The sequence below is a fragment of the Quercus robur genome, chromosome 7 (genome assembly GCF_932294415.1).
Source record: "Quercus robur chromosome 7, dhQueRobu3.1, whole genome shotgun sequence".
Classification (NCBI taxonomy): Eukaryota; Viridiplantae; Streptophyta; class Magnoliopsida; order Fagales; family Fagaceae; genus Quercus; species Quercus robur.
The window spans coordinates 23,235,324-23,254,610 of NC_065540.1; the positions used below are offsets into that span (position 1 = coordinate 23,235,324).

The window sequence follows — 19,287 nt, forward strand, 5'->3', positions numbered from 1 at the left end:
TTTTCCATTTGCATTCAAAGAGAACCACCCAAATTTTCAAACTGATTATATCATCAATTTGTGAAGGAGAAGCAAACATAAACCAGAAAGATGGCGACATGTATAAACCAACCAAACATGAAACATCACCATCAAATTAAGTGCCAATTAATTGCCAACTAAATTATGCACTCTCATCCGTGTAAGTTTGGATCCACGTTTACTTTTGCGTTTTGCGTTTTGCTTTTTTTTTTTTTTTTTTTTTTTTTTTTTCTACACGCGTTTCAGACTTTCAGGAGACAAGCGCAACAGTAGAGTACTGTTTAGTACTGTTTGGCCCTGATTTTTTTGACTTTTCTGTCCATCAGTGGGTCCGTGCACTGTTTATGGACCCACAAATTTCATTTTTTATCAATTTTTTCATTAAAAATGGGTCCAACAGCACTATTCACACATTTAAAAATTATTTTGCTACAGTGTTTTCAGTTTTCAGTTTTCAGTTTCAGTAAAATAAGTTCTATCCAAACACACCCTCAGTGTCTCTATAAAAGGGAATAGGATCCTTTTTCTTAGCTATCTTTGTGAAGGTAAAGCAACACCAGATAAACTTTTGTTTGAAAAAATGATGATGGATGTTGATATCATTTCAAGAGAAATCATCAGACCATCATCACTAGCAATTCATCATCTAAAACCCTTCAAACTCTCTCTGTTGGACCAGCTCACTCCTACAACCTATATCCCACTTACCCTCTTTTACCCTAAGAACCATACTCATTCAACCAATCACCTAAAAAACTCACTCTCAGAAACCCTAAATACCTTCTACCCATTTTCTGGAAGGATGAAAGACAACCTTTTCATTGATTATTATGATGAGGGCATTCCATTTACTGAGGCCCGAGTCAGTTGCTGTCTTTCTGACTTTCTTGAACATCCTAAAACGGAGTTGTTAAACCATTTTCTTCCTTTCCGCCCACTTTGCAAAGAACCAAACCCAATGGAAACTGCCCAAATAGCAGTACAAGTGAATATATTTGATTGTGGTGGAATAGCAATCGGTTTGTGCATCTCACATAAGATCATAGATGGAATCACCATGAGTGCTTTCCTCAACAATTGGGCAGCCACTGCAGGCGGGCATAGTAACAAATTAGTGCATCCTAATTTTTCAGAGGCATCATCATCACACTTTCCCCCTCAAGATATATTGCCTCATATTGTTGCACCTTTAATAGAAAGGCTTTGGTTCAATGGAAGCAAGTGCAAGACAGGGAGATTTGTGTTTGATGCTAAGGCCATAGCTACTCTAAAGGCGAAAGCAAAGAGTGAACGAGTGCAAAACCCAAGCCGAACTGAATCAGTGTCTTGTTTCATTTTTAAACACGCAAGAGCTGCTTCTAGATTAACATCTGGTTCTCCAAGGCCATCTATACTGGGCCAAGCAGTAAACATCCGAAAAAAAACAAATCCACACTTGTCGGATTATTCTATAGGTAATCTCTTTTGGTGGGCATTAGCAGCCTATGATTATAACTCACCAGGGTCGACAGATCAGATCGAGCTGCGTGGCTTGGTGGCAACCCTAAGAGAAACTATTTCGAAAATCAATAGTGAAGTGAGCATTCTGCAAGGTCGTGAAGATTTAAAAGCCACGATCGAGTACCTAAATCAGAAAGCTGAAATGGTACTATTCTCCAGAGAAAACCCAGATTTTTTTGCTTTCAGCAGTTGGTTGACGTTCGGATTATATGATCTCGATTTTGGATGGGGAAAACCCATTTGGACAGGGGTCTATGGAGAACTTGGTTCGGGGTTTATGAATATCACTGTACTTAAAAATACCATCTCTGGCAATGGGATTGAGGCATGGGTGTCCTTAGATGAAAAAGCTATGGCTATATTGGAGCACAATCCTGAATTCCTTGCCTTTGCTACTTTAAACCCAAGTGTTTTAAGCCAATGAGGCGAAATCTTTATTCGTCAACTCCTGCAGAATTTTTGCGAATTAGAGGTTAGTAGGTTACTATATCATGCTGAAGACAGAGAGTCATATAATATTTATGTTATTATTGCATACAATTGGTTTGCATCAATTTAGCTTTTGGCCTGGTTCGATCATAGTATATTAATGTATAACAATTGAGTTATTTTATTTTATTATTATATATTAGGAGTCAGCTATATAGGACCTAAAGCTGTTTGACTTCATATTCTTGTCTACTATATATAATATAATGATAATGATGAAATGAAAGTTGAGTTTTTTTTTTATTTTAATAGTTATGATTGTGTCAAGTGCTCAAGTATACCCCTGTTTGGTTGGTTAGACAACAGTTTAGCTCCATGCCCAAAAATTATTGGTGGCCATTCACATTTTTGATAATATTTGATAAACAGTAGGCGACAAAATTGTAGTCTATCATTTTTCCATGGAAAGAGGTAGGGTGATATACTATTATTCTATTTATTGCTAATATTTTATGGCATGCGCAAAGAAAGTGGGAGAAAAGCGAATATATATATATATATTGAGAAATAGAAAAAAAAAGATTATTTTTTCATAGCATGTGCAAGAAAAGATTATTATTATTATTATTATTTTGAGAAAAGCCAAAACTAGGAGAAGAGACAAAAGTAAGGAAGTGGGTTGTATTGCTAATATTTCATGGCATGCGCAAAGAAAGTGGGAGAAACGCGAGAATATACGCGAGAATATATATATATATATATATATATATATGTTTATATTGAGAAATAGAAAAAAAAAAGATTATTTTTTCATGGCATGCGCAGAAAAAGATTATTGATTTTTTTTTTTTTTTGGAGAAAAGCGAAAATTAGGAGAAGAGACAAAATTAAGGAAGTGGCCAAGTGGGTTGAACTATTATTCTATTTATTGCTAATATTTCATTTTCACGGCATGTGCAAAGAAAGTGGGAGAAAAGCGAATATATATATATATATATATATATATATATATATATTGAGAAAGAAAAAAAAAGATTATTTTTTCATGGCATGCGCAAAAAAAAGATTATTAATTTTTTTTTGAAAAAAGCGAAAATTAGGAGAAGAGACAAAAAGTAAGGAAGTGGGTTGAACTTCATTCTAATAAATCTCCATATTCTTATATATTAATGAGATTTTGAGGTTGGTGTTTGTGTTGATGTTTCACTTTACTCTCTAAAAAAACCTTAGCCCGAAAAGTCTTTGAGCAAGCTTCCTGAGGAGGCTAAAGTTATAATTATTAAATTCTACCCTCTCATATTTTATTTTTTTATTCCTAAAGGTCAATACCTTTTTTTCATCATAGTTCAGGATCAGGGATGAAGCCACCAAGGGGGTAGTGGTCCCCCTGGATTTTGGGAATTTTTTTTCTAAAGGTATATTTGAGCTTCATATAGGATTTGAACTCAACAAAATTAAATTTAGCCCCCCAAACAAAATCATTGGCCTCATAAGCCAAACAATAGTACAAAACATTAACAAGATTACCCAAACAACACCAAAACATTTAAGAGAATTATGATTCAGTAAAAAAAAAAAAAAAAAAAAAAAAAAAGAGGAGATCTTGTGTTTCAAGGGAATTATAATTCTTAGTTCTTAGAAAATAGAAATGTTCTCAACTTGCATTCACGTTCAAAATTCAAATGGGCAGGGTCCTCATGGATATATTTTTGACTATGAATTTGATTTTTTAATTTTATATTTAGGTAAATGTAAAAATATACAAACATACTATATGTAAGAACGGAAAAGCTAATAGATATCCTAAGAACTTTAATTTAAGAAATATGTTTAAAAACTAATCTCTATTTTTCTAAGGGCAGACCTTATAAGAAAATGACAAAATGAGAGGAAAAAAAAAAAAAAAACAAAAACAAAAAAAACAAAATGAAGTCATGAACATGCATGACTAAAACCTGAGAGAGATATAAGTATAAAGCAATAACCTAACAAAAGTGATTTTTTCCTTCTATCAGTCATGTTACAAGTCATTTAATCTTGGGTTTAATTGTTAATTAATAGATCTAGACTCTAAGCTAAGTCATCCATGATCATAGGTTGTTACATTCAAAGACTTTGCATATCACTGGAACTATAATATTACTCACTAACCCATGTGAATAAAAGTTTTAAATTTTCAGTTTGCTTAAAGTTATGAAATAGGTAATTTTCACTTTGCTTAAAGTTATGATCACTTAAAAATAAAAGTTACAATTAAAGAGGGGAAAAAATACTAATAACAATGATAAGTCCAACAATAATAATTTGGTATTTCTTTGCTATCAATAATAGTTTGTTATACATTCTCCAAAAAAAAAAAAAGTTTGTTATACCTCAATTTTATGCTAAAGATGACATTAATTAATAATTATTTCCAATTCCTAGAAATCATACACAATAGGAACAATATTTTTTAAAACAGAATTTACCCAGAGTAGTAGTAATTAAGTTTGCAAATCTTTATCTAAAAGATAAAAGTAGGACCCGCAATGAAAGTAGGACATGCAAAATAAGTATTTTATAAGTTATTAAAATGTAAAAGGAATAATGTAGATAACCTAATTTGACACAAGCTATGTTCATCAATAAAATATGACTCAACCTATTTTATAAAAAAAAAAAAAAAATATATATATATATATATATAGATATATATATGAGTCCTAGAAAAGCTACGTGCTTATCTGATTTTGAATATTAATTTATATTTAATATATATATATATATATATATTTATATAATCAATGAATGAGTACTAGAAAAGCTTAGTGCCGAGTGCCGACACTAGTTGTAACCCATTTACCGATCTTAATAATAATAATAATAAACATTTGTATTTCTAGAATTACTTTTAATTTTTTAATTTTTTATCTGATTTTGACTATTAATTTCTTATTTAATGCAATGAAATGCTGCCTAAGTTATAAGGAACCATGTGTACGTACATTTTTATATGTTATCAAAGTTACTACTTAGCCAACATCCACAAAAAATCGGATTTGTTATTTCCTAGTGGGTATCAAGAGAGAACCTTATCCTTTCAATCATAGCCAGAATCCCACCGCAACACCCTTTAACTACCATTTACTATTTTTTTTCCTCTTCACAAACACACCCCAATCACTCTCTCTCTCTCTCTCACACACTTACATGTTTCCTTCTATGGCTTCTTTAATTCAGTTTCTTCTTCTTATTGTGTACCTTACTCACAAATCTCAACTCTCAAGCTCTGACTTTTCACTTACCAAATGCTCTAGTTCTTCCCATCACCAAAGATGTTACAACCCTCCAATATGTGTCCAGAATTCATCATGGCACTCCTCTTGTTCCCATCAATCTTGTAGTTGATCTTGGCGGTCCATTTATCTGGACTGATTGTGCCTCGACACACGTGTCATCGTCTACCCGTCTGATCCCCAATCGCTCAATCAAATGCTCAAGAGCCAAAGCCCATGACATTGAGAGCAAGTCTTGCCTTTAAGCCAAGCAGCGACGCCGCCGTAAGGAGTATTTTTTTTTTTTGTTTTTTTATTATTTATTTTCAGTTTGTTCAACACCCCCCTCCCAAAAAAAAAAAACAGACAAAGGTAACACGAAAAGTCACGGACCAAACCAAAAACCCACAAACAAATACAATAAAAATGCAATCAAATCAAATCGATCATACCTTGTAGGTGTGCGTTTGTGGGTGGAGGACGAGGTGGAGGCTGGCAGTGGCGGGAGGCCTTGGCGGCGGCGGCTGTGAGAGAGTGAGAGAGAATGAGAAAGAGAGAAGAGTTTTATTTTTTGTTTAATTTTTTGAGCAAAGAGAGTTCAGATGATAGTGGCTAGGGTTTTTCATTTTTTTGGGGCTGCTATAGGTTTTATTTATTTATTTAATAGATCATTATTATTAATATAAAAACAAACACCAGCCCAAAAAAAAAAAAAACGAAATATAAAGGACCCTCAAATTCTTATTCTTCTTGGGTTGGGCTATAGGTCCTTCTTTTAAATTTTTTTTTATAGATCATTTTTTTTTATATATATATATATAAAATAAAAGTTGAGTTTAGAAGCATTGGTTACAACACTTCACTAAATTGTAGAAGTTTTTTTTTTTTTAATTTTTCTTAAAATGGATATAATTTTTCTTCTCCTATCATTTTTAAATTGATGAAAATCATAATTTTTTTAAAAAACCAGCAACATGGTTCTTGAATATATGATTTTAATTTTTACTATAATTTTTAAGTTGATAAAAATTATAATTTGATTACTACCTAAATTCTATTTTATTAGAAAAAATTTTAATTAAAAAAAAAACTTTGCAGCCAACATCTTCTTCAAGTTGGTGTGTTAGTCACGTACTGGGATTCGTGCAAAAATGACGGCTTTCATATATTGAAGAGTTCAGAGGTTCTTAAGCGGTAGAAGGTTTCTGCTGTAAGTTCATCTACGGGAATTGTAGAGTTTAGGGACAAAGGTTTTAAACTAGATTTGAAACTTCTCTTTATTATAGTGAATTGCTTTTCGGGAAGATTTCCCCCCAGGTTTTTTTACTGTGAAACTAGTTTGTTTCATTGGTTTTCCTGGGTCATCATTTCTTGTCTTATTTAATTTTCCGTTGTGCATGATATTGATGTTTGTTTGTTTAACAAGGTTTATTCATAATAAATCTAATTAACAACTTGGATTTAAAACTTGTTAATTTTATCAACCAGGGTCTATATTTCCCAACAAATTGAATGATTAATTACATAATGAAATATAAAAGTGAATTTTCATTTTTTTTAAACTCTAGCGCCAACACCCCCCCCCCCCCCCCCCCCCCCCAAAAAATCAAAATCTTAGCTTCATCCCTGTTTAGGATTGATGTATTTTCAATTACAAATGCACTTAAAGGTGTAGTGAGATTTATGCTTTTGTGGGTGAATTAATTTTTTCATGCTACATCTCAAAATAAAAAGAGAAGATTGAGCACAATAATAGTGTAGAACCATTAAGTATGAATTATCTTCTAAAAGTTCAAATTCTAAGTATATTAATGTTTGAAAATTTAATCAATTAACAATCGCATTAGAAATAAAGTGGATGATATTTATGGAATATTAGTCTCATCGCATGCGCTTCCCACATGCCTTGAGGATCTTTTAATGTCATAATTTTCCATGCATCTCGATTTGAGATTTACGTGTTTGTGCACTAATATCATGCATTTTTGAACTATTGATACAGAAAATTTTTTTATGAGGCTAGCACCTAAAAATGAACACATCCACACACAAACATATAATTTAAATGTTATTTTGTTGTTCATTTATCGGTGCTAACCTCATGATACTCTAATGACTAACCATATCAGTAGTTCACAAATACATAACATTGGTGGACAAAAAAAAAAAAAAACTTCAATTTATAATGCATGATAAATTAAGACACAAGGCCCCAAAAAATAAAAAAGAGCCATAAAGCATATGCAATGAGGCTAGTGTATACATTTATAATAGTCATAAAGAGCACTAGCATTGGAGTTTCTAAAACTCAGAAAAAGTTATTTTAAACCCCAAACCACAAAAACCAAACTTCATTTGGGTTTCTATTTTTTAAAATTTTTTTAGACTTGCTATAGTAATTGAGTACTTGTAACATAACAATTACTATAGCAAGTTTTATTTTATTTTTTTTAAATAGTTTTTCCTCTCTCTCTCTCTCTCTCTCTCTCTCTCTCTCTCTCTCTCTCTCTCTCCTAGATGAACCTAGTCTTCTCTCCGCCTCTTGCCACTCATTGCCACCACCATCTAGATGACCGTCCAACTCTCTCAGAGTTTGTGATTTAGTGTGGTGGCATTGTTTGGTGGGTTTTCAATTTGGTTTTGGGTGGCATGCAGTGGTGGTGGTGGTGGGGGTTGTGATTCTTAGGTTTCGATGGTTGTGGGTGGTGGTTTTTGGCGTTGAGATTGGTTGGATTTCCTATGGGTATTTTTTTTTTTGGGTTAGCCATAGCTGAGGTCGGTGGTTGTGGTTGGTAGGCATCAATTTGAGATTGATTGGGTTTCCGATGAGTTTTTTTTTTTTTTGGTCTTCTATGGCTGAGATCAGTGGTAATTGATTGGATTTGCAATGATTTTTTGGGGTTTGATATAGCTTAGATTGGTTGAATTTTTTTTTTTTGGTTTGCTATGGTGGTGATCAACTGTGGTTTTTTAGGTTATTGTTGTGGTAGAGATCAATAATGATTTTTTTTGTTGTTAGTGTGGTGTTTTTGGTGGAAATTATTTTATAGGCGAAAATGCACTTTTGGTTCCTACATTTTGGGCCTATTCTCAATTTGGTTCCTAAATTGATTTAACTCCTAGGTCAGTTCCTAATTTTTAAAAATCGTTTTTAAAATAGTCCCTACCGTCAACCCAGTGACAGAAAATGCTGAGGTAGCAAACGGAATACACTGTTTGTTGATGTGGCTAATAAAATAATAATAAAAAAATATATTTAACATTTTTAAATGTCATGTCAGCATTTTCTGAATTAAAAAAAGCCATGTTAGTTTAATTAAAAAAATAAAAATAATTTATATTTTTCAATTTCAATTTAATTCAAACTAATTTAAAAAAAAGCACAAACTTTTAAATCTAATTTTATTATTATTATTATTGCTTTCATTATTTTTTAGGAGGTAAGAACACATGAACTTGTTCTTCATGTTCTTCCCAAATCCAAGAACAATCAAACCCAAAACAAGAGCACAATCAAACCCAGAACAATGCAAAATTTCATAAAAAATCCTTTCTTCCATTGAAACCTCCAGAACATGAAAAAATCATCAAACCCAAACCCACATGAGAAAACCAACCCAAAAAAATCATCAAACCTCCAACCCAAAAAAATGTCCAACCCAGAAACCTCCAACCTAGAACATAAACTTCATTCTTCATGTTTTTCTCCAAATCAAGATAAACCCAATTGACTAACCCACTCAAAATCAATCTCAGCACAAAAAATCCATACCCACAAACTGAAACCACCACCAACAACCAAAACAACCACCACAATCACCGACACCACCAACCACAACAACTACAAATCACCACCAAAAACCCACCGCCAATCAACCTAGCACCACCCACCGCCGAGAGTCAAACCCAAACTCAAACAAAACCCAAGACCCATACTAAAACTCAAAACACCCAAACAAAATCCAAATTCCAAATCCAAAACCCAAACCATCCGTTGCCACTGCCACCACCACTACCACCATCAACATCCACCACTACCACCATCAACATCCAGAACAAAGAACCAAACCCTAAACCCAGATCTCAACCAAACCCCAAACCCATATCTCAACCAATCACCACAGAACCACCACCATTACCACCGTTGAACCACCAAACTAGCCAACCAAATCACAAATCAATTCTTAAACCAACCCATGATTCACAACTCATTCAAACCTATGACCCACAACCCATTCAAACTCGATGCAATCACCAAAACAACATCATCGACCAATGAAACAACACCACCGACCACCAAAACAACACCACCGAAACTTTGAAACCAACCCAAGACTCAAAAGCCATTCAAACCAACAACCCGTTCAAACCCCAAACCTAGAGGCGTCCGGAAGAGGTCGTGGGGCTGTTTTGCGGTGGAGATCCGAGACCCCTAGAAGAAGACCCGTAAGTGGTTGGGCACCTTCGACACGACAGAGGAAGCCACTCTAGCCTACGACGAGGCCGCCCTCAGCCTCCATGGTCCTAAAGCCAAGACTAACTTCAGCTTCATCCTCCCTCCTCCTTCGCCGGCTAGTCTTCCTCCTCCGCCTGTGAGATCGGAGTACAGGGGCTACAAGATGGAGAACTTGGCGGTCATGACCACTCAAACTCAGCACAAAACCAAAACCTCCTCGTCTCCAGAGAAAATGCCCTTTCTTTTCGATTTGAATTGATAGGAACTCAATTTTTTAAACTGAAAAAGATTTTTTTTTCTTAATTTAATTAAATTAATGTTTATTTATTTTAAAATTTCTGACCTGGATTTTTTTTTAATTTTTTATTAATTTAAATCTGACGTGGCATTTCAAAAATGCTAAATAAGTTTTTTTAATAATATTTTAATATCCATGTCAACACCATGTTAGCAAGTAGGACATGCCGTTTGCCACCTCAGCATTTTCTGTCGCTGAGTTGATGGCAGGGACTATTTTAAAAACGATTTTTAAAAATCAGGGACTAACCTAGGAGCTAAATCAATTTAGGGACCAAATTGAGAATAAGCCCAAAATGTAGGGACCAAAAGTGCATTTTCGCCTATTTTATATTAGGAGTAATTCTGCCCCCTTGAGGTTTGGGGGGAAAGTGTTTTCCCTTTCAAGTTTGGATGGAGTGTCATTTTCCCAAACCTTAAAAGAGGGGAGTGTAATTGCCCCTTTATATTATATTAGTTTTAGGCGTAAATGCTCTTTTCATCCCTACATTTTGGGGTCATTTCTATTTTAGTCTCTACATTTTTATTTTACCACTTTTAGTCCTTAATCTAATTAACGCTTGTTATTTTAGTCCTTTCCGTCACTCAACTAACAAAAAAAGCTAACGTGGCAAACGGAGTGTACTGTTGACACAGTAAATGCTGACGTGGCGAATAAAATAAAAAAAAATATTTATTATTTAATAAATGCCAAGTCAGCATAAAATAATAAAATAATAATAATAAATGCCACCTCATATCCATTTTAATTGATCAATTTAAAAAAAAAAAACAGAATTAAAAATAAAAAAACATATGAATTTAAATCTAACATCCTCTTCATCAAGAACACAGAAGAGCACAACCCAGAAAAAATCATACAGACCCAGAATATCAAACCCAAAGAACACAAGAAAATCAAACTTAGAAAAATCATAAATGAATATTGTACAAAACAAAATCAACCCACATATATACATAAACCAAATTAATAAATAAATAAAACTTGAATTCAGATATGGTAATTCGTTGGTTTCTCCATCTTCATCTCTCTCTCTCAAACACAGAAAAGAAACAAAACAAATCTAAAGTTGGGCTTTGAATCTAACAGCAAACCATGAATACAACAATTACAACCAAATCTGAACAAGGTGGAAACCTAGATCAGCAAAATCATAACCCACAATTACATGGACAAAATTTCAGAACCCAAACCCAAAATTTTTTTTTGAAATTTGGGTTCTGAAATTTTTTTTTCTTCTTTTGGAATCGGATTTGGGGAAATTGGATTAGGATTTTAGGGTTTCTTCGTTTATTTTCGATTTCGCCATTGAGGGCAAAGAAATCAAATCCATCATAGTACAACACAGCTACAAATCTGAATGGGGAAGAACGAGTTCCTAACCCCAAAAGCGATCGCGAATCGGATCAAAGCGAAGGGGCTCCAAAAGCTCCGATGGTACTGCCAGATGTGCCAGAAGTAATGTCGCGACGAGAACGGTTTCAAGAACTCCTTATTGGAGTCGTACTGAGGGCTATTCATATCACCCCGGCCGGACAAGAGCGTGGTGGAGAGCCAGGTGATGCAGAAACAGGAATTCGTGGAGTAGAGGAGGGTGGCATTAGAGAAGTACCTCCAGAGACTCGTGGCGCATCCGATGATTAGGAGAAGCGATGAGATGAAGGTGTTTTTGCAGGTTCAGGGGAAGCTGCCATTGTCGACAACTACTGATGTGGCTTCGAGGATGCTCGATGGGGCAGTGAAGCTGTCGAAGCAGTTAATGGGGGAGAGCACCATATTGGCGCCGCACGAGGTGGTGCAGCCGGCTAAAGGAGGGAGGGACTTGTTGAGGTTGTTCAAGGAGTTGAAGCAATCCATGGCCAATGATTGGATTGGCTCGAAACCAGCTGTGGTAGAGGAAGACAAGGAGTTCTTGGAAAAGAAAGAGAGAGTGAATGATCTGGGTTTCCACCTTAGATTCAAAGCCCAACTTTAGATTTGTTTTGTTTCTTTTCTATGTTTGAGAGACAGAGAGATGAAGATGGAGAAACCAACGAATTACCAGATCTAAATTCAAGTTTTATTTATTTATTTTTTTAATTTGGTTTATGTATATATGTGGATTGATTTTGTTTTGTACAATATTCATTTATGATTTTTCTGAGTTTGATTTTCTTGTGTTCTTTGTGTTTGATTTTCTGGGTTTGAATGATTTTTTCTGGGTTGTGCTCTTCTGTGTTCTTGATGAAGAGGATGTTAGATCTAAATTCATGTGTTTTTTATTTTTAATTCTGTTTTTTTTTTTTTTTTAAATTGATCAATTAAAATGGATCTGAGGTGGCATTTATTATTATTTTGTTATTATTTTATGCTGACTTGGCATTTATTAAATAATAAATAATTTTTTTATTATTATTTTATTCGCCACATCAGCATTTATTGTGTCAACAGTACACTCCGTTTTCCACGTCAGCTTTTTCTGTTACCAGATCTAAATTCAAGTTTTATTTATTTATTTTTTTAATTTGGTTTATGTATATATGTGGATTGATTTTGTTTTGTACAATATTCATTTATGATTTTTCTGAGTTTGATTTTCTTATGTTCTTTGTGTTTGATTTTCTGGGTTTGAATGATTTTTTCTGGGTTGTGCTCTTCTGTGTTCTTGATGAAGAGGATGTTAGATCTAAATTCATGTGTTTTTTATTTTTAATTCTGTTTTTTTTTTAAATTGATCAATTAAAATGGATCTGAGGTGGCATTTATTATTATTTTGTTATTATTTTATGCTGACTTGGCATTTATTAAATAATAAATAATTTTTTTATTATTATTTTATTCGCCACATCAGCATTTATTGTGTCAACAGTACACTCCGTTTGCCACGTCAGCTTTTTCTGTTAGTTGAGTGACGGAAAGGACTAAAATAACAAGCGTTAATTGGATTAAGGACTAAAAGTGGTAAAATAGAAATGGAGGGACCAAAATAGAAATGACCCCAAAATATAGGGACGAAAAGAGCATTTACGCCTTAGTTTTATAGGTTGTATGTTGAAAGTAAAAAAAAATGAGATATAACATGAATTTTAAAATAATGTGTTAAAATAAATAAAGTAGTCTTTAAAAATGTAAAATAAGTTTTTTTTTTTTTTTTTTTTTTTTTTTTTTTTTTTTTTTTAAGATATCCATAAGCTAATGATTATTACTATCCAACCGTGTTTATAAAAGTTGAAACAAAAGTGCTGTTTTAAACTTCACAAAAAAAAAAAAAAAAAAAAAAAAAAAAAAAAAAAAAAAAAAACTATACGCTAAACGTAAGGGCCTGTTTGGTTTGGTGCTAACTCAATTTTTACATCTTAACACTCAAATCTCATTACTCAAACTCATTACCCAATTCTTATATCTTTGACTCAAAATTTTTCCATAACTCTACTGGTAGTGCATTTGGCTAGAAATTCTTAGTGGTATTTCAATTCAAAAACTCAATGTTAAGTAAAGTTGTGGGACCCACAAAATTCAATGCTTAGAAAAATGCACAACGACTACTGTAAGTACTCTCTCCACTTCACATCTTCGTCTCCTTAAACAAAACTCAATCCCCTTCACATCTTCATCTCTTTAAACAAAACCCAACGGCTACAACTAGAAGATAAAAGAAGAATGCAAAGTGAAAAAAAATAAGTTTTGACCTCAAAATATAAATCTAGAAAATGAAGCCAAAAGATCTCAGTTTTAAGGATTTGGTATTGATATTTGAAGCTCTAATCTCATGTCATAAACCCAGTAAATAGCACAAACATCACAAACCTAGAAAATACCCAAAAAAAAACTAAAATAATCTAGTTTGAAAATCAAAGCCAAAAATGCCCAAAAAAGACTATAACAACCCATCAAGAAAAAAGAAAGAAAAAAATCGCTATGAAGAGAGGAGGAAAAAAAAAAAAAAGAAAGAGAGAAAAAAAAGAAGAAGAAGCTGTGAAGAAACAAAGAAAGAAAGAGAAAAGAGGAATGGCGCTGGGTGAAAAAGAAAAAAAAGGAAAGAAAAAAGAAAGAGAAAACAAGGCGTGTGAACTAAAAAGAAGAAAAGAAGAAAAAAAAAAAGAGAAAAGAAAGAAAAGAAGAAAGAGAACTGACATGACAAGACTTTAGATGGGTCCCACCATTCATTTTTTGTAGATCTTAGTTATTTTGGATTATAGGTGATGAGAATTGAGTTATATAAGTTAGTTTTCACCCAATCCAAACACCCTAATTGATTTGTGGCTCTAAAAGAGAAAGAGCCAAGGAGGTGTCATGTGTGACAAAGATGATAGTAAGGTGCAATACTATTTGGTTGTTTGAGTGGTCTCCAGCTACACGTTGGCAAGTCACCTTTGGATCATATATATATAGGAGAATGTTAACAAGCACCGGAGGGTGCTTGTTAAGGTTTGCCAATGTGGGTCCCACATAAATAAAAAATTGAGTAAATTAGAGAAAAAGCATGACATGACTTGTAAGAAAAAATTGGACAGATTTGCCCTCTTAATGTGTGAAGATGATAAAATTAAGGTAGACGGACTCGTCCAAAAAGCCTTCCATAGGCAATGGTATCGAGATAATGGATGATCAAAACATAAGGACAAGGCGACGGATTAATACGTTGGATGGAGAATATACAAGACGGATGCATCCTCCATAGTGGACGGATTCTAGCTATACGGACATAAGGGGGACGGATATCAAGGCCACGCGACACTTACGTGGCTTAAGTAGTCTCCAAGGAACCCTAAATGGAAATGTCTTGCACCCTACGATTAACCCTAGTCAATGGAATCCTTATATGGGAAGAATCCCGCAAAATATGTACATTTATGAGGATTTTCCCCACAAGGAAATATCTTCTTAGTCAAGAAACGAAGGTCTATTTTACACTACTATAAAAATCCAAAACCCTCAAAAACAATACGCATAATTTACCCCAGTTCTAGCACTCTAGAGTTGTGAACATTCTCTAACTTAACCTTTGAAGGGTATTTGGTCAGTATTACACTGGTACTCTCTGTAAGGTTTTCTTCTTCTTTGTTGTGCAGGTTTTGTCTAGAGCACGTGAGGACTGTGCAACTTACTGATAATTTTTAGCATCATCAATGTGGGACATGGCTGGCATTGGCAGGGGGCATTTTTTTTTCTTTGGACAAAATTGCCCTCTTAACTCATTTCCCTCCCTTTCACTTTTTATTTCCTACAAAATCTTATTTTACCAATATTTTACTATCCACTTTCTTTCACTTTACCAATATCAAACTAAATTTCTTCCCCTTTACCAATATCAAAGAGAAGATCAAGAGATGAAGAAATATCAATAAAGGATTGAGGAATAATTAAACAAGGTACCACTATTGTATTTTATTTGATTCATAGTTATTTTTAAAAAATATGTTAAAATTAATATGTTGTTAATTTTCATTTTTGATACATGTATATTGTAGCACTAATGGATGGGGATGTAGTTGCAAAAGATTGATTTGACTTAAATGAACCACTTCATGAAGGTATTATAATTTAATTTTATTTGTGATTTACATTTCATTTATCATAGAATATCTTTAAACTCTTGTTTTTATATAGCACCAAAATTAATATGAAGTTGCTTTTTATTTCTAATACATGTATTATAGTATCAATGGATGGGAATGTAGTTGCAAGTGAGAGTCACTACTTTACTCCAAAATATTGTTTTGACTTAAATGAACCCCTTCAAGAAGGTATTATAATTTTATTTTTTTTATAAATTTACATTTCATTTATCATAGAATATGATGTTTATATTTTAAACTATTGTTTTAATATAGCACCAATGGATGACAATTTAAATGCAAATGAGGCTCATCAATTCGTTCCAATGGGTTGTTTTAACTTAAATGAATTGTCTCGAGAAGGTATTATTATTTTCATTTTATTTGTAATATATAATTCATATATCAAATAACATGATGTTGATTGTTTTTTTAATTTTTGTTTTAATATAGCACAAGTTGATGATGATTTGATTGCAAGTGAAGTTCATGGAAGTGTTTCAAAGAATTAATTGTGTTGAATTAAATGAGCTTCCAAATGACGGAGAAAATAATAATACTTATGGAGATGAAATAATTGATTGGAATGAATGTCCAATAGATAAAATGGGAGTTATTGAAGAACATGAAGATATAAAATCAATAGAAAATGAGTTTGAGCCTTTTGTTCATCAATGTTTTCCTAGTGAAGAAAAAGCTTTCATTTTCTATAAAAATTATGCAAATCGATATGGTTTTCTAATTTGAAAAGGTCATACTGAGAAAAAAAAAGGAGAAATAGTAAGATGTGATTTCTTTTGTCATCGACAAGGTAAACAACCATTAAAAATAGTGGATCCATCTAAGGAGCAACGAAATAGGAAGTCTTTAATATGTGGATGTAAAGCTCATTTTATTATCATTTTGTGAAAGTCATTTGATATTTTTTCTCGAGAATGGCATGTCACTAAGTTTGTTGTAGACCACAATCATGATTTGTTCTCCCCTTCGGAAGTGCAATTTCTTTTAGCCAATCAAGTTATCACTATAGATGATGAAAAACACATTTTCTTATTGAAAGAAGCTAGGCTTTCAATTAGAGAGGTAATGCGTGTTATGGAACTTGAAAGGTATTTGAAATATGGGCAACTTCCATTTTTTCAAAGGAATATTCGTAATCATTATGTGAAAATGAGGAGGAAGAATGCAAAGAATGATGCCGTGGATCTTCTATAATTTTGCAAAGTTGCTAAAGAAGAGAACTCTAGATTCCAATATGCATTTACAACCGATGAAGAAAATAGATTGGAGCATATTTTTCGGTCACCTACTAATTGTTTTGATTGGTACCAAAAATATGGAGATGTGGTTGTTTTTTATACTACTTATAAGGTGAATGTTTATGATATGCCTTTTGATATTTTTGTTGTTGTTAATAATCATGGAAAGAAAATTCTCTTCGGTTGTGCACTTCTTCGAAATGAAACAACAAGTGCCTTTCAATGGTTAATAAAGGTACATTCTTTGTCTTATAAATTTGTACAATTATTTTTTAAATTCTATTTGATTAATTAGTAGAATAATAACGTACATCCTTTGAAATATTTTCATGCTTTAGTAAATTTGTATTTGATTAGTAGACTTTTGCGTGCTTAATGAGGAATCAACCCAAGGCTATTTTGACGGATCAAGATCCATGGATTATAGAGGCAATATCAAAAGAATTGCCAGCTACAAAGCATGCCTTTTTTTTTTTTTTTTTATATTATAAATATGGCATATTACCGCTAAATTTAGCGGTTGATTTACATCAATTCTACGTAATCAATATTCAAATTAGTGCATGAACTTTTATAAGTTATACAAGTTAGAGTCATGTGAAGATTTTGACAATCAATGGCTTTAAGTTATGACAAAATATGACATGCTCTTTAACAAACATGTAATTGGTTTATATCAAATCAAGCACTTTTGGGTATCATGTTACTTTCGTGGGCTTTTTTTTGGGTGGAATGACAACAACTGGAAGATCAGAAAGTATAAATGCATTTATTAAATGATTTGTTAGTTCTCACACAAATTTTATCCAACTCATCAAACAAGTAAATCATTATTTACCATTGATTTCTTTTGTTGTATAATTTTTTTGTTTGTTTGTTAATATATGTAGTCTTCATGTGTCATACAAAAGTTTTTAATTTATTTTACTATTTTTAATTTTAGGTTGATCTTGCCATTGAAGATATTGAGCAAACACGATCACATGATACGATGTTGGAGACATATAGAGGTTCTTCTTTAAGATCAATGTCACTGTAGAAGACTAAGCACATATATTCAGTGCTTTAAGAAAATGGTATTGAATTTGTGCTACAATATTATAAAGATGAAACTAGTCAAAAGTACAAAGTATTATGGGATGGTAAGATGACATATTGTAGTTGCAAGAATTTTGAATTTTGGGGTATACTTTGTTGTCATGTACTTATTGTATTCCTTGATAAAGATTGTTACCAAATTCCATCCTTGTATTTACCACCACGTTGGTGTCGTGAAACATCATTAAGTGAAAAGAAATTGCTAATGGTGGATGATAAAAATTTAGTGGACAAGGAAAATATGATTGATGCTAATATTAATGATATGATTGATGGAGATTGCTTCATTAATTGTCCTCCGCTGTCAAAGGCAAAAGGTTGCCCGAAGCAAAAACGAATAAAAGGTGGAAGAGAATTAGGAAAGAAAAAGAAGTCTTGTGGCCTTTGCAAGCATGTTGGCCATAACATCTTAACATGTCCAGAGAAAGATAATTGTACTTCCTCAAATGGTGTAGAAAAAAGAAAAAAATGTACTTCAAGTGAAATTGGATTGAATCCAATATTTTCTTTGAAATGTTAGGCATAAACTCTTGAGCTTGTAAAAGAAAAAAATTATGACATTATTGTGTTTGTTAATTTTGACAATATTATGTCATTGGACAATATTAATTTTGACAATATAATGCCTTTGTTAATTTTGACGCTTCTCTTGTTTTTTTTTGGTTTTTACTTTATTTTATTTTATTTTTTATTTGGTTTTACATTTCCATTTTGACAATATTATGCTAGTGAATATTCACATTATCATTTTCAATATTATGTCATTGTACTAAAACACTTCTTTCTACCTTTTATTTTATTTTATTTTATTTTTATAATGAATTTAATTAAATTTTTATAAGGGATTCAATAAATACTAATTTAAATTAAATATTCTTGAAAAAATTTAAATCATGCTTAAATTGTCCATTTATAAGGGATTCAAACCTAAACTCTAATCCATGCTAATATTACATTGTTCGTCCCTAATATTTATCTACCAGTGGTTTAGTCCCTAAAGTATTAAGTGAATGTTATTAGTCTTTAAAGTATCAACTTTGACAACTTAATGTATTTATTATTGTTTTAACTTTCTTTTTTGGTGTACCTATAGCATAAAAAATTCAATCAAAATTAATATTTTTCTTCGGGTTGAGGAGTATTTTCAATTCTACCCACCATAGTCAGGTTGAAAAAAGATCTAACCCAACCTAGCCCACAAGATCAGGTTGGAATTAAAAAAAAAAATAATTAATTGAGCATTCAAACAATACCAATACAAACAACACCGATACAAATAAGAATAAATTTATAACCTAATAAGCCTGAGCCTACTACCAAACTAACACAAACTATTTTATTAGTGCTTCAAAGTTAGTAGGATATCATATAGCTCTATCCTAACTCGGTTGATAAACAAAAGAATAAATAATAAAATTATATAATACTTTTTAAA

At 32.5% G+C, this 19,287-nt stretch overlaps 1 protein-coding gene and 1 pseudogene across 1 annotated transcript; both read left to right on the plus strand.

Annotated features, from left to right (window-relative positions):
- The first annotated feature begins 601 nt into the window (after window positions 1-601).
- LOC126691184 (stemmadenine O-acetyltransferase-like) lies at window positions 602-1,945 on the plus strand. Its single transcript, XM_050386247.1, has one exon. The coding sequence runs from the start codon at window positions 602-604 to the stop codon at window positions 1,943-1,945; it is 1,344 nt and encodes a 447-aa protein (XP_050242204.1).
- LOC126691185 (sorting nexin 2B-like) lies at window positions 1,942-11,948 on the plus strand (annotated as a pseudogene).
- The last annotated feature ends 7,339 nt before the right edge of the window (window positions 11,949-19,287 follow it).

Coding starts and splice junctions, on each gene's coding strand:
- LOC126691184 (XM_050386247.1), top strand. CDS start 602: ATGATGATGGATGTTGATATCATTTCAAGAGAAATCATCAGACCATCA.